The 26,941-nt window shown below is 38.4% G+C and overlaps 1 protein-coding gene across 2 annotated transcripts in view; it reads left to right on the top strand.

Moving 5' to 3' along the window:
• The window catches only part of CD2AP (CD2 associated protein), a 76,376-nt gene that overhangs the window by 24,125 nt on the left and 25,310 nt on the right, over positions 1–26,941 (top strand). For both annotated transcript variants that reach the window (XR_015746427.1, XM_026679085.2), the window contains exons 3-8: positions 8,357–8,504; positions 12,671–12,771; positions 14,846–14,966; positions 18,769–18,950; positions 25,108–25,201; positions 26,187–26,281. Coding sequence is in view for 1 of the 2 variants with exons in the window: in XM_026679085.2 (XP_026534870.1) it covers positions 8,357–8,504; positions 12,671–12,771; positions 14,846–14,966; positions 18,769–18,950; positions 25,108–25,201; positions 26,187–26,281 (741 nt within the window). In the remaining variant the exon portion in view is untranslated. The remainder of the gene's footprint in view (positions 1–8,356; positions 8,505–12,670; positions 12,772–14,845; positions 14,967–18,768; positions 18,951–25,107; positions 25,202–26,186; positions 26,282–26,941) is intronic.

Consider the following 26,941-nt stretch of genomic DNA (forward strand, 5'->3'; position numbering starts at 1 on the left):
ATAAAAAGCAAGAAATACAAAGCATATCTCTCTAGGAAAAGAGATGGGAAAAGATCTGAGAGGTATAAATAGCAGGTGCCTCACTGATGATGGACATTATTACTTTTGTAAAAAAAATATTTTTGGAAAAGAGTAATGGCCAGTACAATAAAGCTGCAGATAGTTATTCTCTTAGGAGAATTGTACCACTGAGTACAAAGGGATAATAACTTTTTGTGTGGGGTGGAGGATTGTTGATCTTCCTTAACAGGTATAAATAGGTATTGCTACAAGCGTAGGCGAACCAGGAAATATTTGCTTAGTTAATATTTGAACTTTGGCCACTGCAACAACTAGGTAAAAATTTCTGCAGCACATACACCTGGGTGTGTTGAAGCAAATATGTCTTTAGAGCCAGTAAGTTCTTTTAAAACATTTCTTGCTAGAAGTTACTACCTAAACCTTGTTAAATCATGATGGTTTTATTTTTAAAATGATTTAGGTGATTATGTAATGTTATAGCATTGTCTAAAGGACTGTTTGCAAATAATATTTTTTTTCGGGCTCAGAAAACTGTATTTATTTGGATTTAGATAATGCTATAATTGGGATATGGATTGAGATATTCCATTTTTATGGACTTTAATGAATTTAGCAAGGTAAAATTAAGCTGCAAAATTTAGGTATTGATTATATCGTGCATTTCTTTTTTAGCCTTGCTGAAAGGAAAAAACAAAGCAGGCTATTTTTAAGATGTTTCCAAATAAAAGCTCTTTTGAAAAAAAAACCTGACCAACTCTCTAACTTGTTGCTAAGACTGAAACAAACAGAATACTTTTTTTTTTTTTTTGCATCCAGTTATTTAAATCAGCTTCCTTGTGGTAACTATCCTGGGAAACTTATTTTTGGTGAGGAATTTTTATATTGTTGGTAACTGAAATTAATGTTATAATTTCTAAATTATTTTTATTCCTATATTAGAGATTTTTGTTTATCTCTTCCTGAGCTCTAATGGAGAAAGGCATTGATGATGGGTTTGCTGGTGTCTAATGCACAAAGTAATAGAATCCATACTGTGAATCAGTGTTTTATGTAGGTGATATCGGCAATTGTGATGCCGTCCATAGGGAACAATATTAATTTAAAATAATGCAGAGGAAATACTCAAACGTTCTCTGCTAAACTGCTTACATGCTTGCACTAGGATAACCTTAAATTGTTTTTACCTGCTGTTCGCTATTTGTTACATAGCTTCAATTTTAATAATTCGACTTGGATGTCATGTAAAGATATAAATAGTACACAGAAATGTATAGCTTGAGATGGGGAAAGCATTTCCTATCAGGAAACCCAGATTGTTTATGCAGCCAAAAGAGTAATGCAAAAATATTTGGGAAAGTACTTGCAAATGCTACAGTCAGAACTGAGCATGTATTGCTCAATGACTAAGGAATATTGAATGAAGGTCACTTGAGAACTGGGTTACTAACTTAATACCTTCAGTGATTCACTTAACAAGTGTGGCAAGACAGGTCATAAAAGGGAACAAAACTCACTGAACATCTGTCTCGCCTAGCAACTGAAATTTTGGACTGGATTGTAGTTGTAAGTTGAGAATCTGTATTATTTGAATAGGCCTTTGAGGTTGCCATAAAATACTCAGACAGCATCACCACCAGATGGATTTGAAACTGGATGGTACACCCCAATAATTTGGACATAACAAAAATGATTAAATATAAAGATTTATTAGATCCGCAAGGAAAATTAAAAACTCGACAAGAACTACAGGAACAGGGATTTAAAATTGATCAGTGGTTATATATACAAATCCATAGCAGATACAAACAAGATATAAAAGACTTTGGAATTTATAAGAAACTGCAGTATTTAGATAAAATTTTACTAGGATCAAACAAAAAGAACATATCCAAATTCTATAAATACTTACTGGAAGTAGAATTAGAACAAGAGATAGTCAAAGGGAACATGATAGCCTGGAGCAGGAATGTCGGAAGAAGTATTACATTATCAGAATGGGAAAAGATTTGGAACAGAAATATTAAGATTACAAAATCGGCAGCATATAAAGAAAATACATACAAAATGTTTTATAGATGGCACTTGCCCCTTCGAGGTTGGCGAAAATGAACCCAAACACGAGTCCAAAATGCTGGAAATGTAAAAGCATAGAAGGAACCTACTTTCATATGTGGTGGTCTTGCAAAGAAACCCAGAAATATTGGCAAAAAATCAGAAAATGGTTGGAGGAGATAACCAAAGAACAAATCGAATACAAACCAGAGTTCTTCCTACTAGGGATCTCCGATAAACATTTACCCAAAAAGATGAAATATGTAACAATTCATATCCTAACTGCGGCCAGATTAGCGTTCGCCCAGTGTTGGAAATCACCCTATGCACCTACAGAACAAATGGTCATCCAGAAAATATGTGATTGTGCAGAAATGGATAAATTAACTATAGCACTTAAAAACAAAGAGCCTTCAACATTTTACGATAATTGGAACTCTTGGTATAATTGGTTAGTCAGAGATAAACTGCTTAATGGACAATGGGTAATTAAGCATAGATATCAATAAGATGTGTGTATTCAAATTAAGGTAGGAGAATTGGATCTTGCAGACTGTCAAAAAGGATATTGGCTGTTTTTAACGCATCTTTTTTTTTTTTTTTCTCTTTCTCTTTGTTCGTTTCTTTCTTTCTTTTACATCTCTTCTTCTCTTTTCTTTCCGGTTTGTAAGACCGAGTGTTCTTTTTTTTTTTTCCCTTTTGTGTATGTAATGTTGATATGTTTTTAATTGTAAATTTAATAAAATTTATTTATAAAAAAAGAAACTGGATGACACATTTCACTCAATGTGTAGTCCTTAATGGAACTACATCTACATGGAGGGAAGTAAGCAGTGGGGTTCCCAAATGTTTTGCCTTAATACTCTTCAATATATTCATAAATGATTTAGATGAGGGAGTAGAAGGGGAACTCATCAGATTTGCAGAAGACACCAAGCTGGCAGAAATAGCCAGCACCCCAGAAGATAGGCTCAAGATTCAGAAGGAACTCAACATATTTGAACACTGGACCCTATCAACAAAATGAAATTCAATGTAGAGAAAAGAAAGGTTTTACACTTAGGCAAGAAAAACCAAATGTACAGGTATGGAATAGGTGGAACTTGGCGCAATAGCAGCAACTGTGAGAGGGATCTAGGAGTCCTAGGAGACAGCCAATTAAATATGAGCAGGCTGTATACTACAGCCACCAAAAAAGCCAATGTAATCCTCGGCTTCCTTAAATGGAGGGATAGGAGCAAGATCACATGAAATGTTAGGTCCACTTTATAATTGTCTTCATAAGACTACACATGGAATACTGCATCCAGTTTTGGTCATCACAATATTAAAAAAAATGTTGAGACTCTGGAAAGAGTGCAGAGAAGAGCAACAACGATGTTTAGGAGACTGGAGGCTAAAACATATGAAGAAAGAATACAGGAATTGAATATTTGTATGTATGTATGTATGTGTGTATTTATTTATTTATTTATTGTAATTTGTCAAAACAGAAACGAAAACGGAAATATTTTTTTTAAAAAATGACAGAGACATTAGGCACGTTTTCAGTGCACTTATGCCCCCTCTATGGACCTTTTAAATAAGAAGTGAGGTCCATAGAAGTCAATTTGTGACTAAAACTGTGAAAATTTGTAGCTGAAACAATTGAACCAGATAGAGCATTCCAGATCTTGACAACTTTATTACAAAAATCATATTTTTTACAGTCAAGTTTAGAACAATATGTCTCGCCTAGTGAAAAGAAGGGGTAGCATGATAGCCATGTTTCAATATTTGGGGAGTTGCCACAAAGAGGAGGGGGTCAACTTATTTTCCAAAGCACCAGAAGGCAAGACGAGAAACAATGGATGGAAACTAACCAAGGAGAGAAGCAACCTGGAATTAAGGAGAAATTTCCTAACAGTGAAAACAATTAACCAGTGGAACAGCTTGCCTCCAGAAGCGGTGAATGCTCCATCACTGGAGGTTTCCAAAAAGATATTGGACAGCCATTTATCCAGAATGGTACAGGGTCTCCTGCTTGAGCAGGGGGTTGGACTAGAAGACCTCCAAGGTCCCTTGCAACTCGGTTATTCTGTTACCTGCACTGTGTGAGTGAGGGCTTGTGCTTCCCTGGCTCAAGTCACATAACTCCAGCCAGTGGCAGGAGACAAGCTGGCCTTACTCTTGCCAAGAGACAATAGCATAAAGAAATTAAAAGAGTACATTGTGCTTTTTTGCTTTGACATTATATTAATGTATTTAACATAGTAGACTGTTATTGCATAGCTTTCTTTTTATGTGGCGAGAATTGGTAACTCCTGATGATATAGTCATATATATCAAAAGGTATTTCAAGACAATCTCTGAAATCAAACCACAAGGATTACTTAGCTGCATGATTGCCATTTGTGGGAGAATGGAAATGAGAAGTTCCAGGAATCATATTTTTTTCCTGCTGGCATAGAAATGACTTTCTTCCAGAGGTCAAATGTTATTTAGCTTGCTGCAAGGTTTCCATATTTTTGGGCAGAGTAAAAAAAATTGTCCAATAGAAATAGAGAACTCTGGAAATTTTCTTAATATGCTTAAAATAGTTAATATGAAATTAATTAAGTTTTAAGAGCTTAATTAATACTTTATCTAGTTTGCTAGTAAACTATGATGGTTATGGTATATCTTGTGAAAGGGATGGGGATATATGTCTTACTTTGATTATTTGGAAAGAGTTTGAGCCAGGGAATCCAGAGCAAGTGGACAGGATCCTGGCTCTACCACCTGTGTTCTGGATCCATGTTCTTCCTGGCTGTTTAAGGGTTCCAAGGAGATGACACATGAATGGATCCAAGCCATAGTTAATGCCTCATTGTGGGAGGGGGTTGTTCTCCCAGCTTGGATAGGGGTAGTGATGCACCCCTTTCTTTTTTTTCTTTTTTTTAAACAAATTTTTATTAACTTTTAAAGACATACAAAACATACAAAAATTCAAGACATAAAAACATAAAAAATCTCTTTTCTGAAAGTTGCTTAATCCCGGGTCAAAACTCTTGGTACAGACACACATTCAAATTCATATTCATTTTACATACCATTCCATATCTTATTACATTTTCATTTTTCTATATAGCTTCTCCTTTCTTTTAAATTTTCTCAATTTTATTTTATTTATCTCCTTTCAATTCAAATCATAATATTTATTCTTTGTCTGTTCTATTTCCAACTATCCGTTTATCTTTCTTCTTAAAAGAAAAAAAAAGAAAAACCTTCTCCTGTACACTGATTGGAGTGTGACGCCTATGTCTCTTTCCCCTATATTTATAATACTTGATTTAAAGTACATAACTTACGTTGGGATTCTGTCTGGTACATTCTAACATTATACAATATAATCAAAACCAATACAAATCTATTCATTAATATTAATATGTATTCATATCTTAAACATCTAGCACATTTCTTATCAATTAGATCACATATTTCTATGGGAGCACCTATTTGCATATTAATTCCATCCCCCACATCACATATTATAAATCATTATTACATTACATGTTCCCCTCTCCTTCTTCAAACCTCTCATTTCACGAATAGTTTCACTATTATAACATAGCCTAATCATTGGTATTAACAATCATTTATATCTTTAGACATTTTACACATTTCAATTAATTATCATACCTTTATGGGAACACTTCTTATACTTTCCAAAATTATTCCCCCCACATTACCGATCTTAAATCATTATTTCATTAAAGTACTCCCCTCTCTTAACAAAAAATTTCACTGAATTATACTAAATATTTATCACATTTTAAATTACATATTATTTCCAATCTTCTGTAATTATTTCTAAATACAAATATAAAAATGCAATCTTATGTACCCTTCTAGAATCCCTTTTCCAATAAAATCTATCCATTATCTCTAAAAAAAACTTTTGTTTTTTTGCATTTTGCTCCCCACCATTAAAGGTTCTCATTCCTTCCTTTCTCCCTTGCTTCTTCTTCTCCTTATCCTCTTTACCCCTTTGTCTCTCCACCTCCCTTTTATCCTGTTTTCCCTCTTTCTGTTGTTTCCTAACACGATATCCTCTTTTCACCTTATTCTTCTCTTTTTGGATTGTTTTCCCAGGTCTTAAAGTCTTCTTCTCCTTTTTCTCCTCCTTCTTTTCTTCTCCAACCAAAGTCACATGTTCTTCAAAAATGGCTTCTTCTTTATCCTGCTCACACGATTTTACATAAGCACAGACCGCCATTTCTATAAACTGAAAAAGAGTGCCAAAAACATCTTTCCCTTCTTGCTTTTCTCTTTCATATTTTTGATGTATAAGTTCTAGTTCATCCACAACTGATGCCATTGTACAGAGAATTTTTTTTCAAAACAACCACCCAAGTGCTTTTAGTCTGAGATAATTCTCATAAAATCCAAAGTCATCAAACAGTCCAATCAGCTGATTCTTTTTAATACTTTCTCTTTTTGGGATAAAGTTTGATCACAAAGTTCTCTTTAAAATATATCTTTAGGAAATCTTATTGCTGTTTAATAGCTCTTTAAAATTAGCTCTTTAAAGTTTTAGGCAGTCTTCTCCTTATTTTCAGGTTGCTCCAATTTTTATTTTTTTTTCCTCTCCCTTCCCACTCACTTCATCTTCTCCCCCCCCCCCCTTTGAATATTCAGAAATCCTTGCTCCTTCAATATTCATTTACCTCCAGAACAGATTCCCGGATTCTCTTATGGTTCCACTGCTGTCACGTTAGGGAGGAGAGTGAAAGGCAAGGAAAAAAAACGTACTCTTTTAAAATGTTCGCAGCTTGTATCTCTTTCTTGAAACAAAGTATCCTTAGCAGCCTTCGAGGTTACAGGAACTCTCTCTCTTAACTTTATCCCAGTCAGAAGCAACTTCCACAGCTCTTCCTCTTCCTCCAGCACAAATCTTACCCGGCTGCTGGCTTCTTTGAGGCGGCCATTACTGACCGCCGCTCCACCACCTCAGGAAAAAGGGGTTATTCCGGCTGGAAAGGGAGTCTGCGTTACCCCCAAACCTCTGTCCGGATGCCCTCTCTCTTCGACTGCCTCTACAAGGCAGCCATAGCCCCCAGACCTATTTAGATCGGGGGCACCTTGGCAGCGAACGCGGCCGGGATCGCAGAGGCGCGAATTCCTGCCGCTACCGAAGCCGCGCAAAGCCGGAAGCCCTTGATGCACCCCTTTCTTAAAGAGACCATCCTTGAACCCAAGATCAACGGATAATTTTTGTCCTCTCTCCAATGTTCCATTTTCTGGGAAACCAGCAGGAAGTTTATTTGCCTAACAATTGGGATTCAGTTAATGATGGCAACTGAGACTAAAAGCATTGCTATCAGTAAGCAGTGTAGTCATGCTTGAGGACTGCATCCCTTAATGATGGGAAATCCAGTGCCAATGTCGAGGACTATCTGTTAATCACAATTCAGGCCAGGCTGATATAGCATTAGTGTGGTATATGCAGATGACTTCTGGAAAGGTCAGACTTGGGCTAGTACATCCATCCTGGCCTTTCTGGATCTCTCAGCAGTGTTATGTGCTACGGTAAGGTTGGAGGCCAGCAAATTTATGGCAGAGTGCTTTGTGGGTGGCAGGGCAAGGTGTAGTTTTTTTGCTGTGAATATTATTGAGTGGTGCTGTGGCCTAGAGGATGGTCACCTCCCGCTTGGAAGGTTGCATGTTCAATCCTAGGTAGCAACAGATGTTTCTCTATCACGGCACAAAGAGAAAATATCGGCTGCGAACTCCATGTAGGTTTCAAGAAGGGCATCTGGCCAGTAAACACCCAGCTGCATTCAGTTGCCCTGACTTCCCCCTGATAAAAGAGATTAAAAGGGTCGTAAAAAAATATTGCCCCCTTTTGTGCTTTATTATTGTTGAACTGCTCGGGGTTGTTCTTTACAAGTTAAGAAGCCAAGTATTTTAAACAAATAAAATATATTCATAAGCAAAGTATTAATTTAAAAAAAAAAGCAGTATTCTAAAGCATGTCATGCAAAAGCAATACTCCTTTCAAATGGAATTGCCTTTATTATGAATAAGTATTATATAAGGGAACCTGAAAGTGACTTTGGAATATAGAGACATGTGAACTCAAAATCCTTGGCTAAGTTGCTTCCGCTGAACCTGCTTTCTAGGTGTGTGCCTGTTAAATGGGCTCATTTTTGCAAGTTTATATTTGTATGGCAGGGAAATTACACTAAACATATTACATTTATTTTACTGTGAACAAAAATAGCTAACATGGGCAATTAACTTCCCATTTTATATTTACCAGGAGGTTAAGAGAGAAACTGAATCTAAAGAAGATGGTTTGCCAGTCAAAAGAGAAAGGCATGGAAATGTGGCCAACCTTGTTCAGCGTATGAGTAATTACGGGCTTCCAACCGGAGCATTCCAGCCTCAGGGTAAAGGCTTCAGAAGAAGTATGTATTGCATTTGATTTCTGCAGTATGGTACTTTTTAATTAATATATAAATATTAATTTATTTTCCTGAAGTCACAAAGAAGTGGAGAGAGGTTTAATTTGACCTTTATTGGGTTAGAAAAAAAGTGCTATTGTATTTTTGAATTGATCTCTTTATTCATAAAGTAGGAAATTTAAAATCTCTAATTAAAGAAACCTTTAAGTATCCATCAGTTTGCAGAAACAAACAAGTCGGAATGACCTATCTGCTTCTTTCCTGCCTTCTAGGAAAAAAACAAATGGGATGCCCCTTCTTACAGGGTACTCTGAACTTGCATTATCCTTTGCTAAGGGTAGGTTCTGAGTAGCGATAGCAGTGTGATATTAAACATTCCCGTCAGTCTGTGTGTCTGCCAGTCCATTGAAATGATTATTCTAAGAAATGTAGAGTCCTTGGTGCTCTCTGAGCTTGGTTGTTTGCTTGCAGAATTTTTATTATCCAGCTAGGTAACATCATCAGTATGAGTGAGTGTAGAGTTTGCTCCCCTGTTAACTACATTAGCTTGCCATCTGTCAGGCCCAAACCCAAAGGTTATGCAGCGTGATCCAGTTGAGTCCGAACCTTTATTTCCTTAGATGTAATGGGCAGAATCTTGCCAGACTAAAATTATATATCTTTTAGTCTACTAGACATATCTTGAGAGATTCTAGGGCAGTGGTGGCTAACCTTTTTGGGCTCCTGTGCCGAAAATTGCGAGCGTGCCAGCACCCAGAATGCAATGCGCACCGCCCCTCCCCACGCCCCCTGCACATGCGCATGCAATCCCCACCCCCTTACCTGCACTGCGCCTCACAGCTGATTTTTTGGTTGGTTTGAGTCCTTTTTCAGCCTCCCAGAGGCTTGGAAAAAGCCTCTGAAAGGTTTCTCAGGCCGAATTATAGGACTCTTTCGTCACTTCCAGTATTACAGGAAGTGACGAAACGGGCCCATAATTCGGCCTGGGAAGCCTTGCAGAGGCTTTTTCCAAGCCTCTGGGAGCCTGAAGAGGGCCTCAAACCAACTGAAAAAAAATCAGCTGTGAGGCGCAGGCATGCGCAGTGAGGTAGGTTTGCCTGCAGCTCGCGTGCCAGCACAAATGCCTCTACGTGCCACTTGTGGCACGCGTGCCATAGGTTCGCCATCACAGTTCTGGGGTGTGGTTACCCTCATTCCCTTCCCCCCTGCCCCATCCAGGACTGCATAGTCTCTTCATCTGGGCCTCTGTCTTGGGAAAGCTCTTTGTTTACTAAAACTCCTAATCTACTGATGCGCCAGTGCATGTTCTATCACACCCTGCCAGTTTTGGTGGGAGTATGGTTTTCTTCTTAGTAGTTCCTTGCTTCAAGTATTTTCTACTTGATTATTTGTCTGTTGCTAGTCCTGCTTGTTTATCTGGGCGTTGCCTGCTGGAGAGAATACGTTCTGTTTTTATTGTTGATGTTAATTTTCTTTTTGGTTTTTTTAATTGCTCTTTTGAATAGTGCGTAAATATGGTTTATCTCTACAGTTAGTAGGTGGCTATTGATGGTTCATTTATCTGAATGCCAAACTTCCAGTAATTCGCTAGCATTTAGGGATTTAACTTGGTCCAAGATGCCTCTACAGTTTCTGAGTTGTGGTTGTGTCCGTCCATGTGTTGTGAGATTCAAGAGTTTTCATTGTGTCTTTTGATTGCTAGTTGGTATTCATGGATTCACTCAGCTAGTCTTCTGTCTGTCTGTCCTACACACAGGTAGTCCTTGTGCTACCAGGATTGGGATCAGAATTTAGGTCACTAAACTATGCAATCATTGAGTCGTCATATGACTGGACCTGGTTTTATGACCATTGTATATGGTTGTTAAGCAAATCACCATGATCATTAAGTGAATCATGTGGTCTTTAAATAAATCACATAGTTGTGTGACTCTGGCTTCCTCATTTGACCTGGCTTGTTGGAAGTTTGCTGGGCAGGTTGCAAATTGCAGTCATGTGACATCCCCCAGGCACTGCAACTGTCATAAATGCACACTAGTTGCTGTGTACCCAAATTGCAATCACATCATCACAGGGATAGTGTAAGAATTGTAACTTTGAGGATGGGTTGCCAGTCACTTTTTCCAAAGCTGTTATAACTCTGAACTATATGGGGACTAACTATAGTAGCTCTTGCAGTCCTTCCACTGTATGTTGCAAATGACTCCTGATTTTTCTTCTTGGGCTACTTTCTAAGAAAGGAACAAATGTAAGAAGAAAAAACATTCCAAAATTCATTCCCTGAGAGGCAATTGGTAGCTCTCTTTAAGCTAAAACAAATTGATGAAATAGAGCAGGGCTGTCAAACTCGCGGCCCACAGGCCAGATGCATCACATGCTGGCCATACCCGGTTTAGCGAAAAAAGTCCCTATACGTCACGTGATGCTGGCGTGACGACATGAGTTTGACACACCTGAAATAGAGGGACTTCATGGATATCTGGTAATAAAGCAGACTGAGAGTATAAATAAAATTACTTTGATAGACCTTAAATCAGGATACAAGTTGATAGTGGTAGATTAGAAAATGGATTAAAAGGTGTTTTTTTTGTCAGGACCAGACTTTTATTCTTTATTTTCCTGCATGTTAGATTCAAAATATTGTAGTTGTTAATACAGAATGCAGTGTAAATTTAAATTGGAGAAATAGTATTGGAGTTTGGAACTAAAAAGTCCAGATATGAAAGAAAATTAGCTCTAATACTTCAAATTAATTAACCACGACTCTCTTCAAAATTTGTATTCATGTTGAATAATCCTAACTCATTGGTTTTTGTTTTTTTTAAAAGAACGAAACTGTATTTTCCAACATGTAAAACTTTAGGCACTTAGCCTTCAAATTGTAGATTTCTATGAATTCCCTAAGTGAAATGATGCAACACCACCTTTGCATGGTACGGTGTTAAGCCTTTTTGAATGCATACAGAACTTTTGTGTGAAGTTGTTTACAGATGAAAAACAAAAAAGCAGTGACTTGCAGCAAGTTGGTTCCAGCTGATTCAGTGCTGCTGAACTAAACTGAATATGATCTGTTGAGGTAATTCCCCGTTAGGAGAATGAGCGCATACAGGGAGACGTAGTGAGAGAAGTGTTTGAATAATACACACACAGCACACAGATACACTGTACAGTAAATGTAGGTTTTTACTTTCAGAAACGTTAAGCAAAGTTCAAACACAATCCAAAGTCATTCACACAGTGAGTTTTTAGTCCAGGGATAATCCAATAACAAATTCCAGTATCAAAAACAGTTCAGTAACAGACTTACATCAAATCCAAGAATATAGCAGTCAATTAGGAAAAATGGAAGAACGGCAATACTCCCCAACAGAAGGAAAAAGAGACTCACTGAGACACACTCTCTTCTGAGACTAAGACTAAACAACCCAGGTTTCTGACTCCATCTTATGGCTGTTTGAGAAACCACACCCAATTACACTTTTAGGATTCTCTTAGAGAGACAGTATTAAAATGTCTATCCTGGTTTATATATTTCTAACCGAAATACCTGTTAGGTGATTTATATTCCTAACATGATCCACAGTCCAAATTCTCTCCATACATCTCTGATTGATTAGCTGACATCTCTGGTGGGATTTCAAGAAGGAAAGTCATTCCCTAAAGTACTTCAGTCTTTTTCCTTGCAGAATGAAAAAGGAATTCTTTCCATGTGCCTGAGGTTGTTCTGCCCTTCATTGCTTATATTATGCTTTTCTCTGTGTCTGCATATTTGGGAGTGATAAGCTCCTTAATATATCCTGCATGGAGTTACTTCTCTGGAGGGAAAGGAAACAATCATCCACAATTCTTTCAACACAACACAGAACATTGTGTTGGAGAAAGGGGCTGATACTTCTTTAGGTTAGGAGCAGAAGCCTTTTACAGTACTTTGTACCCAGCTTGCTGCCAAAGACTCTAAATTCCTGTGTTAAATCTGGGAGGATAGTATGCTACAAATTTTATGCCAAAATATATGTATAATTTTAAAGGAATTACAAATCAGTTTATTTGTTTTATATAGCAATGAACATTCTACATCTATTCTTACCATTTAAGTATCCTTAATCTTAAACAATAGAAGATGTTTTAATGAAACTTTTATTTTAAATATCTTTTCTTATTATCAACAGGGTCAAAAAAGCGACCATGTAAAGTTCTGTTTGAATATACTCCTCAGAACGAAGATGAGTTAGAACTGAAAGTAGGTGACGTTGTAGATATGAATGAAGAGGTAAGTTACTTTAAATATTTTTTATGAAAAATCTGAAAGTCATAATTGAATTAAACTCTAGAAATGTTTGTTTTGCTATTACAATTCCAAACTATCGAAAAGACAATGCTTGAAGATTTCTATCTTACAATTAATGACAGTTATTATTGTCCTTATTTATGATATATGCTTGAAGGACTCTGAAAAATTGAAATAGGAAAGTTTGGTCTGATAGTGTTATTATATACAGATTTACTATAGTAATTAAAATACTAGAAATGAGAAGCTTATTAAGACTTACACTTTTTAATAAAAATGTATTAGTCTCTAAAGGTGCCAAACGCATCTGATTTTTGTCTGCCATTGACTTAATATAGTTCTCCTTCTACAATGCCTACTGTTAAGTCTAGGGAGACCCAAATATCTATTTTGACCTAGAAGTATCTCTCAGTTTAATTTAAAGAACCACATAAACCAAATTCAAGTTCATACAGTAGTATAAATGAAGTAAAAACTAATTGTTTTAGATATTTTTCATTTCTGTGTTGCTTTCACTGTGAAAAAGATAAAGACTACAATTGATTCTATATAAATAGCTTGTTTATCAACTGCTTGTGTGACTTCAGAATTACAACGGTGCTGAAGAAAAATAACTTTGTGACCAAGGCACTGACCAACTTTGTGACTAGGGCACTGACCATCTTCAATATGTTTGTCTTGGTCAGTGTTTGCTATTATAGTTAGTACATATTGTCCTGCACCTGATTCCAATCCCCGCCCCCAGTGAACAGATTGCTTAAACAATTGATCTCTTCCTGAGCTGTTTTTCTCTGCAGTGCTTTCCCAAAAGGTGCTAACTGCAACAAGCTCAGCTCTCTTACCTTAATTATCTGGCTGCCAGCTGCTGCCTGTAACTGACAATACATTAATCATTTTCACACCTTGGGCTTTTGTTTGCCTCCTAACCATGGGTACTTGAAGCCACAAATGCATTAGGCAGATAGCTGCTGCTAGCACATTCCTTTCCATGTGTATTCCCCATTGTGTGCCTGTTTACTCTCTTGTAATCCCTTCCTCTCCAGTGAATGTAAATACCAATATTAATTTCCTTCTTGCTAATTATCCTAGTGCTGATTTGAGCATTCCAAAGGGCAGGGAAGTAAGGAAAAATGCAAGAAAGTAAGGAAAAAGGAATGTAAGAAAGTAAGGAAAAAGGAAGTAAAATTGTAAGCACAGAAACAGTCACATACTTTTCTTTTTAGTGACTGTATCACTTAGTCACTGAGTTGCCAGTGTGCTAATTGTGGTCACTAAATTAGGAGTACTTGTGTTGCAGATTTTTCAAAAGCACTAGTTACACATCCTCAGGAAAAACAAACGTGCTACAGATTTTACAAGTCATTGAAACAGTTCTCTTCTCAGCCTTCTAAGAGTTTTCATTAAGCTTACCTTCTAAACGTTCTGCTTAGTAGTTTTCAGCCTCCTTAGAACTTGCAGTCAGTTACTAATCTAAGGCAGGGGTCTTCAAACTACACAGCCTTAAGACTTGTGGACTTCAACTCCCAAAATTCCTCCTCCAATGTTAGCTCAAGAATTCTGGGAGTTGTAGTCCACAAGTCTTAAACTTGCCAAGTTTGAAAACCCTTGATCTAGGGGAAAAGAAAATTAAAGATCATTCTTTTTTTCTCCAATTTTTATAGTAGTATTTTGTCTCTTCTGGTTGCAAGACATTGGCCCAGAATGTCAGTTTTTCTTAAAATAGTCTTTGCTTTGTTATTTGTAACATACTTGGTCATACTTTATGTTCAGTGTAAAGTTGAACAGAGTGGTTATCACCCACTGCTCTGTTTTCTTAGTGTCATATGATTATGTAGAGCAATTTCTATCCATTTGTGAGTGATTTATTCCTTGTCCAACATCACTATTCCTTGCCTCTCATGGTCTGACCATTTAAGTATATATATACTAGTCCTGCATATTCAGTATACTCCTGATTTCCTGCATATCTCTGATGGTATTTTTGCTCTAATGGTGAGAACAGTGAGCTTCTTTACATTTCATGTTAGGGATAATTCAACATCATTTTTCTCCACAGGTGGAAGAAGGCTGGTGGAGTGGGACTTTAAATGGCAAGACAGGCCTTTTTCCTTCTAACTTTGTAAAAGAAATAGAGATAACAGATGATGGAGAAGCACAAGAAAGCTTAGAAGACACAGGTAATAAAATGCAAGCAATCAGAAGATGGACTAATTGTCTGGATTTCTTTTTGTCAGTTTCATGCTGGGATTCAATACAAAGACGGCATTGGTCATACTTGCTGATGACCTGGTGGAGCCAGGATGGAGTGTTGTATGCATCCTTGCTGCCCTTGATCTTCTCAGTATCTTATTGATACTGTTGATCATGATGTCCTTGTGCACCAACTGTAGCGCTTAGAAGGTGAAGGCCCTGTAATGTGGTGATTCTCCTCCTTTACTTAGCAGTCACTTCCAGTTGGCGTTGACAGGAATCATAGCATCATAGGGCTGAAAGAGACCTTGGTGGCCTTCTAGTCCAACCAAGATGGCACCCTCTGCCCCTCAACTATGAGATGCCTTAAGAATCAATACTTTCTCCTTCTGTTTACCATTTACATGAAACTGCACGGAGAGGTCATCTATCAGTTTGGAGCCTGGTACATGCAATACTTTACTGGTTAGCCATTAGGCAGTACAAGATACAGAATACTAACAAGATCATGTGTTAAAAATACAGTAAAATCCATAAGTAAAATGGATCACTGCAGTGTGTTTCAAGGGGCTGCCCTTGAAGACCACTCAAAAGGTTCAACCGGTCCCGAGTGCGGAGATGCACACAGTATTGGATGTTGCTAGGTTTTGCCCACATTGCACCTCTGTTTCATGAACTGAATTGATTTCCAGCTTCCTCTGGGTGCTATTCAGCATGCTGGATATCACTTTTAAAGGGCAAGGGATCTGACCATTTGCAGGACAACCTCTCTCTAAAAAATATTTGCCTCTATCTCCAGATTAGATAGGAGAGGTACCCTCCAGGTTCCTTTTCTGAAATCCTGCCACAGTGGTATCTCAAAAATATGCCTTTTCCACGGCTGCCCTGACCTTATGGAACACCTCCCCCCCGCTGATTATTTGGCAGCCCCCACCCTTTTGAATTTTTGGAAAACTATCAAAATATGGCCTTTTACCCAGGTGCTGAAGTAGAATAGAATAGAGTACATAGAATAGAATAAGGGTAATTGGAATTGGCTGCAGGGCACCCTAAGGGCATGATCAAGGTGGTGGTTTTTGTTTGACCATTTTATGGTCTTACGGTTATGTTTTGTAGTGATTGGATTTTATTGCTGTTGTGACCAACTCGGATTTGTTTAACATGGACAGCCATACAAATCCTTTATATAAATAAAAGAAAATGCAAATCATATTTCAGTGCACCCATATAATTCACCCCAATCACATCCTTCATCAATATGAGTGGTCAATGTCTGGAATACTCTACCTGACTCTGTGGTTTCTTCCCCAAACCCCAAAAACTTTAACCTTAGACTGTCTACTATTGACCTCACCCCTTTCCTAAGAGGTCTGTAGGGGGCGTGCATAAGCGCACCAATCGTGCCTACCGTCCCTATCCTATTGTTTCCTTTTATTTTTTCTTATATGTATCCAAGTATTCCTAACTATGTTTTTATTTATACCTATTATCTTGTAAGCAATTGACAAACCAAATAAAATAAATAAAAAGTTTAAAAAAATATTTAGGTGTACATTTCTAGCCAGCCAAGTGAGTTTCAGTGTCCTGGCCTTGTCTGGATCGGGAAGAAGACATCCAGGCTCCCTTATGCCAGGATTGAGTAGTTGTGGATTTTTCCTTTTCCCAGATCTGGAGTCTTCTTTAGTCTTTTAAAAAAAAAAAAAATTATTGATTTTTTAAACACAAACATAAACAAGTCTTCTTTAGTCTTAAGTAGACTTGCACTAGTGAACAACTTGCGGTTTTCTTGGACTCACATCTTTTGCTCAGAGAGCCAAGAGGCTAGCAACCACCTATATCTGCATGGCATAGGACCAAGTTATTTGAGAGACTGCCTATTTCCCATGGTTTTCTCAGCCTGATTGGATTGATCTCAGTTAATTCCATCTATTAGGACCCATACCTTCTTTGTTGCAGCACCTGTCTCCTGAAATGCTACTCCCCCAGCGATCCCCATAGTTCCCATTTGGATGATGTTCTGGATGTCTTTAAAAGCATGGCCTTGGAGTAAAGTGCTTGTGAGCTCCTGATAGGTGTATGTCTTGGCTATAGAATATGGTTTGTCCAGATGCATATTATTTTTTAAACTGTTTTCTATTTTTAAAGAGTACACTTCATAGAGTCATTCTGGAATTGGGCAGTTCTAAACTACTATTACTCTAAATTAGCAATTGTATCATTTATATGGAGTGCAGTTAAAGAATAATTTTGGTTAATTGCATGTGATGCTTAATCTCAAGCACATTTATTAGTCCATTTAGAGATAGAGTTTGCTCAAAGCTAAACATATGTAGTATTTGAAGAATTCGAATTTATATGAGGTTCCTCATTGTTTGGAAGCAAACTTGCACATGTTACTGTATAGTCTTAGTGAGATCCACCTTTTTTTGATCAACAGCCCTGTCATGATAGCATAATTAAGGATTACTACATTTGATTAAATATGTCAAGGATAGATAGACTCATCTGTGGTTAGGTTATTCCTGGATTGTCTCCAAGCGGCATTCCTGAATAGGTTAATTGCAATTATTAATATTTCTTCCATATCACATATAGCCTTGGGAGGGGAGAATCACATTTGCAGAAGATAATCAAATGGAAGTAAGGGCTATAACTTTATTCACTTTGGGCTCTGGATGTACCAACATATAAAATATGGCCTGTCACCAGATTTAACCATGATAATGAGATTTTAATTAACTTGTGTACCTCTGATTGAATGGCCCTAATGAAATATATATATGTATGATACAGTTACTGCCAAATAAATATGTTTGTGTTAGGGATGTTAAGAATTTATGTATACGCTTGTAGAAATATAGAAATATTTTAATGCTCCTACATCTTTATCCTTACAGTATTTGAATAGTATGTCTAATTTTGTCCTAATTGATGTAAACTATTAATACTCAGATTGAAGACATCAATCAAAAAGCAGAAAAATACAAGTTATGGTGAAATTTTCTCTTCCTGTTATCTTTATCTGTTCGCCCCATTCTAGTGTTTCATTTCTTTGTACAAGTAATAAGGAGAAAGGTTACAGTCATCATGTAATGCAGGGCCCCCCAAACTTGGCAACTTTAAGACTTATGGACTTCAACTCCCAGAATTCTGCCAAGTTTGGAGACCTCTGATGTAATGGAACCTCAACAGTTAGAACTGAGACAAAGCTGGAGATCATGGGCATCCTTGTGAAAAACACCCTGATTGTCTCAGAATAGATAACTTTTCATTCTCATGCCTTATGTAAGCTTTGGTTTCAAACTTCAGGCCTCCCTGCACTTGCACAATGCTGCACCCTCTCCCCTCCCTGTGGTTCTGCATGGCCTGCACTGGGCTTCCTGGCCCCCATACCTGCTTCCCATTTAACAACCTGCACTTCTTGGGGTTACAGTGAAAACTGCCAGGATTGCTACTGAGTGATGCTGTCACCTGATGTGCTTTGCAACCACATCATTTAGCAAAACAATCCCAGTCCCTATTGCCATCGCAACTTGAGGACTACTATATACAATACAAAAATAAAGTCAAATGGTTGAGCTAAAATATGAACATAACAAAGAGCCTCCTTAATAAAAGTATAATATAAACTAGGTACCATAATGAGACCTATAATTAGTTTGTTGAGGTGGTTAATTTACAATGTAATATATCCTGCACTGAAAATCCCAATGCTAACACATACTTAGTGGGTCCTGTGTGGATGCTTAAGCATAAACATAAGTGCTAACCTAATTTTTCCATTTTTAGAATCTGTTTTTCATGGACCACAGTCTCCTGCAACCTCACCAGGGAATGGTAGTGAGTCTCCACAGATAGCACAACCAAAGAAAATTAGAGGAGTTGGGTTTGGAGATATTTTCAAAGAAGGCTCAGTAAAACTTAAGCCAAGATTGTCTAGTAATGATTCAGAAGAAAAAAAGCAAGATAAGGTAATGGAGCCTAAATGATACACATTTAAAAATGGAGCGATTGTATATGTTGTGATAAAAAGCTTGGTACTTTGTGCACTTATAAAAACAAGATTGTTTATTTTTTGAAGAAGTTTATTCTGCCTCCTCTTAAGAGTTGCTGTTTCATAGGTAACATTATTCTGCAGCAGTGGCTGTAAAAGGCACTGATGCCTTTTACGTTAAGCAGTTTGCCATGTTCTCCAGATCTTTAACATTCTATTCTTAAGCATAATTTGGGAAAATTTGAGAGCCAGTATGGTCTTTTTGCTCAGGAGTAGGAAGATCTATGTTCTAGTCCAGCGGTGTCAAACTCTCGTCATCACGTCATTGTCACATGACATATTGGGACTTTTTGCCCCTTCACTAAACTGGGTGTGGGCGTGACCAGCACATGATGCATCTGGCCTGCAGGCCAGGAGTTTGACAGCCCTGTTCTAGTCCATCCTCAGCCACAGAAGCTCTCTTAACTTTGTCACAGTCTCTCTTAGCCCAAACCCTCTTGCGAGTTGCCATTGTGGATCCTACTTTCCTGTGGATACCTATTTCCTCCCTGAGTTAAAAATAGGATACAATTTTTAAAAATCCAGCTGCATAAACTATCATTTGAAAACTTTATCCTAATTAAAAAGAGGTGGTCTGAAGAAAATGGCATGCTGCAGCAAAGAACACATTGGGAGTCAGGCAGCATACAAATTGAATGGATAAGTCACTAAAAGGAAGCAAAAGCTTCCAAATGCCTGTTCATGTCTGTATCAGTAAAATAGCACATGAGCATGGCAGTAGAAATGGCTGGGGGTGGGTGGGTGGGAATCATCCATAGTTTGACTAGATTTTTGAAATTCTAAAGGAAGAATATGAAAGCACTCGCCTAGTCTGATTATATGTTGGGCACTTCAGGCAGCACAGATTTCTTCTTAGATGTAATCTATTTTTTAAATATGTTTAAGTCTTCAAGTATGTTATTGGGATTTATTATATATAAACACTTTATACAATTAAACCAGTGAAGACTTGGTCGGATGAGGCAAAGCTGAAACTCCAGGCCTGCCTTGATTGCACTGATTGGAATGTTTTTGAAGATGCCTCTGCAGACCTAGATGAGCTCACAGATACTGTAACATCATATGTTAGCTTCTGCAAAGACTTATGTGTACCAACAAGGAACCTGCAAATATATAGTAACAATAAACCTTGGTTCACAGCTAAACTTAAGCAGCTGCGTTGTTCCAAAGAGGAAGCCTACAGAAAAGGTGACAGAATGCTATACAACCAGGCCAGAAACATATTAACAAGAGAGATCAGAGCAGCAAAAAGAAGCTACTCTGAAAAGTTAAAGAATCAACAAATGAACCAGCAAACATGTGGAAAACTCTTAAAAACATTACTGGCTTCAGCAAACCTCCTTCCCAGGCAGAAGGAAATCAACAACTAGCAGATGACCTGAATGTGTTTTACTGCAGGTTTGAAAAGAAACTACAGCCACCTATCTCCACAACCCACACCTCAAACACACCAACAACAACCAAGCCTCCTACAACTGGCCCCAATCCATTGGGCTCACAACCTCTGGTGATCACAGAAAAAGAAGTGCAAGATCTATTACACAGACAGAAGCCAGGAAAAGCACCAGGGCCAGACAAGATAACACCTTCTTGCTTAAAAGTCTGTGCTGACTAATTGGCCCCAATTTTCACCCGAATCTTCAATAGATCACTAGAGATGTGCTATGTTACTTCCTGCTTCAAACGTTCTACCATCATCCCAGTGCCAAAGAAGCCCTCCATCGAGGAACTGAATGACCACAGACCAGTTGCTCTAACATCTGTAGTTATGAAAATCTTTGAAAGGCTTGTGCTGTCCCACCTGAAAACCATCACGGATCTGCTGTTAGAACCCATGCAGTTTGCATACCGAGCAAATAGATCGACAGATGATGCTGATAACATGGCTCTGCATTACATCCTACAACACCTTGAATCTCCAAATATCTACGCAAGGGTCCTCTTTGCAGACTTCAGTTCAGCATTCAATACCATCATTCCAAACACTCTTCTAATTAAATTAAACCAACTAGCGGTACCTGAACACACTTGTAAGTGGATCATAAGCTTCCTAACAGACAGGAAGCAGCAGGTAAAGCTAGGCAGAATCACATCCTGTACAATCAGCACAGGGCCCCTCCAAGGCTGTGTGCTCCTCTTCTCCCTATATACCAATGACTGCATCTCAAACGATCCATCTGTTAAAATACTGAAGTTTGCTGATGACACAACAGTGATTGGTCTCATTCGAGACAACGATGAATTTGCATACAGACAGGAGGTTATACAACTTGCCTTGTGGTGTAACCGGAACAATCTGGAACTGAACACACTCAAAACCATAGAAATGGTGGTAGACTTTAGAAGAAACCCTCCCATACTACCACCTCTTACAATACTAGACAACACAGTATCAACAGCAGAGACCTTCGAATTTCTAGGTTCTACTATATCACATGACCTAAAATGGACACCTAACATCAAAAACATCATCAAAAAAGCACAACAAAGAATGTTCTTTCTGCTCCAACTCAGAAAGCTCAAACTGCTCAAAGAGCTGCTGATACAGTTCTACAGAGGAATTATTGAGTCTATCATCTACACCTCTATAACTATCTGGTTTGGTTCTGCAACCCGATAAACACAGATTTCAGAAGATAATTAGGACTGCAGAAAAAACAGTTTACTACCAACCTCCCTTCAATCAAGAACCTGTATACTGCACGAGTCAAAAAGAGGGCTGTGAAAATATTTACAGACCCCTCACATCCCAGACATAAACTGTTTCAACTCCTTCCCTCAAAATGACTCTATAGAGCACTGCACACCAGAACATCTAGACACAAGGACAGTTTTTCCCCGAAAGCCATCACTCTGCTAAACAAATAATTCCCTCGACACTGTTCAACTATTTACAAAGTGTGCACTACTATTACTGTTAATCTTCTCATCACTCCTTATCACCCATCCCCTCCCACTTGTGACTGTATGACTGTAACTTTGTCGCTTGTATCCTTACGATTTATATTGACTGTTTCCGTTGATTGTACCCTATGACTATCATTAAGTGTTGTACGTTATGATTCTTGATTCTTAACAAATGTACCTTTTCTTTATGTATACTGAGAGTATTTACACCAAGACAAATTCCTTGTGTGTCCAATCACACTTGGCCAATAAAGTATTCTATTCTATTCTATACATGTTTGTGTATCTATATTTTGGCAGGTGTAATTGTGGTTTCTAATATAAGAACATTTGTAAAACAGACTTTAGAAGTCTTTCGCAGGTAGTAGAGCTTTGTTGTATTGTCATGTGTAATTTCCTTCCGGTTGTATAAAGGTTTTTTCTACCTTGTCTGTTTTGTATGATTTTTTATATTTAGTGTTCCCGTCTGTCATTAGATGAAGCTGTTGTTATTCTAGTAGTGTTGAAGCTTTAATATACATTAATAACACCTAATGTAAAAAACTTGGAATGCTAATAAAGATGAAATATACTAATGTGCTAAATTTGGAGAAGATGAGCTGATATCAACAGAAATCTGAAGTTTAGCTCAGAAAATTGATTAACGTATATACTTGAGTATAAGCCGAGTTTTTCAGCACATTTTTTGTGCTGAAAAAAAACCCCTCAGCTTATACTCGAGTCAGATTCCCCTCTGAAAAAAAAAATGGTGTGGAGCTCCGGAGCTGGGCAGCTGCTTCCCTGCTTCCGTGTTTCCTTTGCAACTTTTAAGCATGGGGGTAATTGGAAGCAGAAAAGTTCTTGCATGAGGATATATTGTTTTTTCTTTTTTTAACTGTTTTTAGGGGGGGGGGAAGACCCACCGCCATGTGAGAATGCTCAGACACGAAATCTATCCGCCCGAAAATAAGTGTGTGTGTGTGGGGGGGGGGATTTTTAACAGAGGGAAGACGTAGGGAAAAGGCAAAGGCGACGGAAGATCCTTCATGGGAAACTGAGGGGGAGACTCACCCTTGGTCCAGATGAGCCCCCTTCCCCGCCCCTAAGGAAGCAGAGGCAGCCAGCAAGGGCAGGCAAGCCCCACTTCACGGACTCCATCCGTCCTCGCTCCCACCCACCCACCCAAAGCCACGAAATCCTCCAATCGCGCAGCCCAGAATCGCCCTCCCCTCAGGGAGCAGCAAGAACGCCCGGTGTTTCCCGAGACAAGAAGCTCCGGCGTGCAATGAAAGCGCCCTGGCTCTAGGCTCGCGGGCTCAGAAAACAACGCGAGCCGAGGTCGCTTCGGCTCGGCTCAGCTTCGTTTCCTCAGCCCCAGCTGCTTTCAGTCCGCTCGGGAGGAGGGGAGAGGTGGTGGCGGCGGCTCGCGTTGTTTTCTGAGCTCTAGGCTTGCAGGTTCAGAAAACAACGCGAGCCGAGTTCGCTTGCTCTGCTCAGCTTCGTTTCCTCCTCCCCCACCCGAGCGGACTGAAAGCAGCTGGGGCTGAGGAAAGCGAAGCTGAGTGGAGCCGGGCGATCTCGGCTCGCGTTGTTTTCTGAGCCCGGAGCCTAGAGCCTAGAGCTCAGAAAACAACGCGAGCTGCCGCCACCACCTCCTCCCCTCCTCCCGAGCGGACTGAAAGCAGCTGGGGCTGAGGAAACAAGCTGATCGAGCCAAAGCAACCTCGGCTCGCATTGTTTTCTGAGCCCGCGAGCCTAGAGCCAGGGCGCTTTCATTGCACGGCGGAGCTTCTTGTCTCGGGAAACACCGGGCGTCGTTGCTGCCCCTGAGGGGAGGGCAATTCTGGGCTGCGCAATTGGGGGACTTCGTGGCTTTGGGTGGGTGGGTGGGAGCCAGGACGTTGACTTTAAGCGCTGCCGACCAAGTGTTTCACAAATACCAGTGGGACCTCCGTCCACCACCACCCCTCCCTCTTTTGCCTCCTTCCTTCTGATCAATCAGGTTTTCCCAGTATTTGCTCACAGCTGTGTGCTAGGCGTTGAACGCGGGGATTTCTGATTCCCCTTACACGCGCGTGGATATGCCGCGGGGCGTTTTCTTCCAAACGCCCCACGGGCAGAGAACACTGACTTTCATGATAGTGAGATCATTTCCCAAATTAATTGATTCACTAACCCAAAAGAAGAAGAAGATGATGACAGTGGGAGGCAGGGGTCACTCTCCCTTGCAGAAAAAGCAAGAGCCGTTCTTATGATCTCTCTCTCTCTCTCTCTCTCCCCGTAATACAGTCAAGCCCTTTCCAGCACGCGGGATCCGCCGCCGCCGCTTGCACCTTGCAAATACAAAATCCCGGGGTTTTGCATTTGCAAGGTGCAAAGCGGCGGGGCGGATCGCGCATGCTGGAAAGGGCTTGACTGTATTACGGGAGAGAGAGAGAGAGAGATCATAAGAACGGCTCTTGCTTTTTCTTGCAAGGAGAGAGTGACTCCTGCCTCCCACTGTCATCATCATCTTCTTTGGGTTAGGGAATCAATTAAACCTTTCATGATAGTGAGATCGTTTCCCAAATTTCCCTTAAATCAGGGAAGAAATCACAAAAAACCTTTGGACTGAGAATAAGCCTGTTCCTACGATGCCATTTTTGTTCACTGCAGTGTGAAAAGTGTGAAAAACACACTTCTTTTTCTTCATTTTCTTGTTCCCTATTTACTGGTCTCTTTCAAAGAGGAAATTGTGAACATCAAACTTATTCTCAACTGTCCTAGTGAAAGTTTTTATTGGTATCTATTTTTATTTTTGAAATTTACCAGTAGCTGCTGCATTTCCCACCCTCGGCTTATACTCGAGTCAATAAGTTTTCCCAGTTTTTTGTGGTAAAATTAGGTGCCTTGGCTTATAATCGGGTCGACTTATACTCGAGTATATACGGTATATCTAAATAAAATATGCTTTGACTTGCAGCCTATTATTGGTCTTTCCAATAGTTAAGATAATATTTTCATTTAGAAGCAGTATATATTTAATTGCATTGAAATGCATTGAAAATAAAAGAAATGTGTGTTATTAACTTTTTGTTCTGTAATTTTATAAGTTACAATTTATTTTTCTGAGGTGATTCAGACATCACTAATTAAAATACATTTGGCAATTGCCTAATTCTTGTTTTTATTTCTGTGTTCTTGTGTAGCCATTACCTAATCTTCCATCAGGACCAAAAGTAACCTCATTCCACTGCACATCAAAATCAGAAATGGCAGCAGAAATGGAAAGCAAACAAAAAGGTATGATTTTATATCTACTTTATTTTAATTTTAAAACATTTAATATGAAATATTTGATAAAAATTGATTTCTCAGAAGGTAGATAATTCATTACTGGTTTTTTGAAGAAAATATTCTTACAACCAGAGTGAGGAATATATATCCTAAAAGTAACTTTCATATGACTTTGCTATGTTTGATTGGTATAATCCTGCACATTTACCTTCACAGCTGAAATACCTTAAGCATGACGGCATCAAAGCAACAGTCTCATTTTAGTGATGGTGAAGATAGTTGACAGCAATTTCTTTCTTTACTGCTTGTAAATATATCACATTCTGCTGCATAAGACTCCCAAGATTATTCTATTAGCTTGTGTAGCAAAAATGTAATCATGATTTTCCATTATAAATCTTGGTTTATTTAGTAGAATGTTATATTTTCCTTTGACTTAGCTCTCCTTTGTCTTTTCGGAACTAAGGACTTCAATAAATCATTTCAATAACTTAATTGCTATTGTTCCTCAGCCACTTCCTTGTCTTATTTCAATTGCTCATAAGGCTAAATGCATACTCTTCCTATGTCTTCCTAATTATTTTGTGGAGTGATTCTGTATCCTTTACTAGTATAGCTTTTAAATAATTGATAGTAATTAAAGTAATACAAATTAAATACATAAAATATAGTAAACCCTTGATCGTGGTTTTAGTGGACTGTGAATGCAATGGGCAGAATCTTTCCGTGACTCATGTCTGCAATATGCATTACCACAATTTTATCAGTGATTTTATGCATGAGTAAAATATGCATGCATAAAATCCATATACATAACATTCAATAACTTCCATATGCATATGCAGGATCCCATTCAGATTCAATAGACAATCCACTTTAAATGTCACCTGCGCTCCCCATTAATTACTTCTTATGAAATTTAGACATTTGTATTCAAGCAACAACTATTGGAATGTGCTCAGTGTTCACAATTTTCCTTCCTTCCTTTAAGCTAAAGAATACTGCAAAACCTTGTTTGCTTATGAAAGTACCAATGGGGATGAACTTAATTTTAAAGAAGGTGATGTTATCCAAATAATAAGTAAGGTAAGTTACAATGGTCTAAAGGAGAAAGCCTCGGAAATTAAAGTAGCTTAATTTTACCAAAATTGGATCACTAATAAAGGAAAATTAAGTCCTGAGTATTAATTGGCTCCAATTTCCAAGATACAGCTTCAGGTCAAAATTGCATCAAAATAATTCAAAATTACAAGGCTCCATAACTTTTCTGCAAAATGTGGTATAGCAATGAGAATGGTGCCAAATTTATCATTATAAATTTGTCTTTTTATTAATACCACTTTCCATTTGTTTATTGGTTTTTCATGTAACAACATGCTTTTTGCATGAAAAACTGATAAGCTCTAACATCAGATTAAATGACAAGGTTCCAACTTCATTCAGTATCTAAACTGTGCAGTTTGGCTTTTCTCTTGTGAACTGCAGTAGGATCATCCCTGGAGAGATTCCAGCAATAATCATTGGTGTGAGGATATTGCTTTTCTACATATAGTGAGAGAGTTCCAGCACAATCCTTTACTGAATTAGAAATGGTTATCAAAGGAAGTTTTTGGTTAGCTGTTACATTTTAACATTTGAGAAGGAAAGAATCAAGTAGCAAGAAAGTTACTTAAAAGAATAAAGCATTGGCTTGGCATTAAGTAACATGGGATGCCTTCCAACATAGTATAAATATTTGCCATACCT

The sequence above is a fragment of the Notechis scutatus genome, chromosome 1 (genome assembly GCF_049901735.1).
Source record: "Notechis scutatus isolate UNSWTSFEM ecotype Mainland chromosome 1, rNotScu1.2, whole genome shotgun sequence".
Lineage (NCBI taxonomy): Eukaryota > Metazoa > Chordata > Lepidosauria > Squamata > Elapidae > Notechis > Notechis scutatus.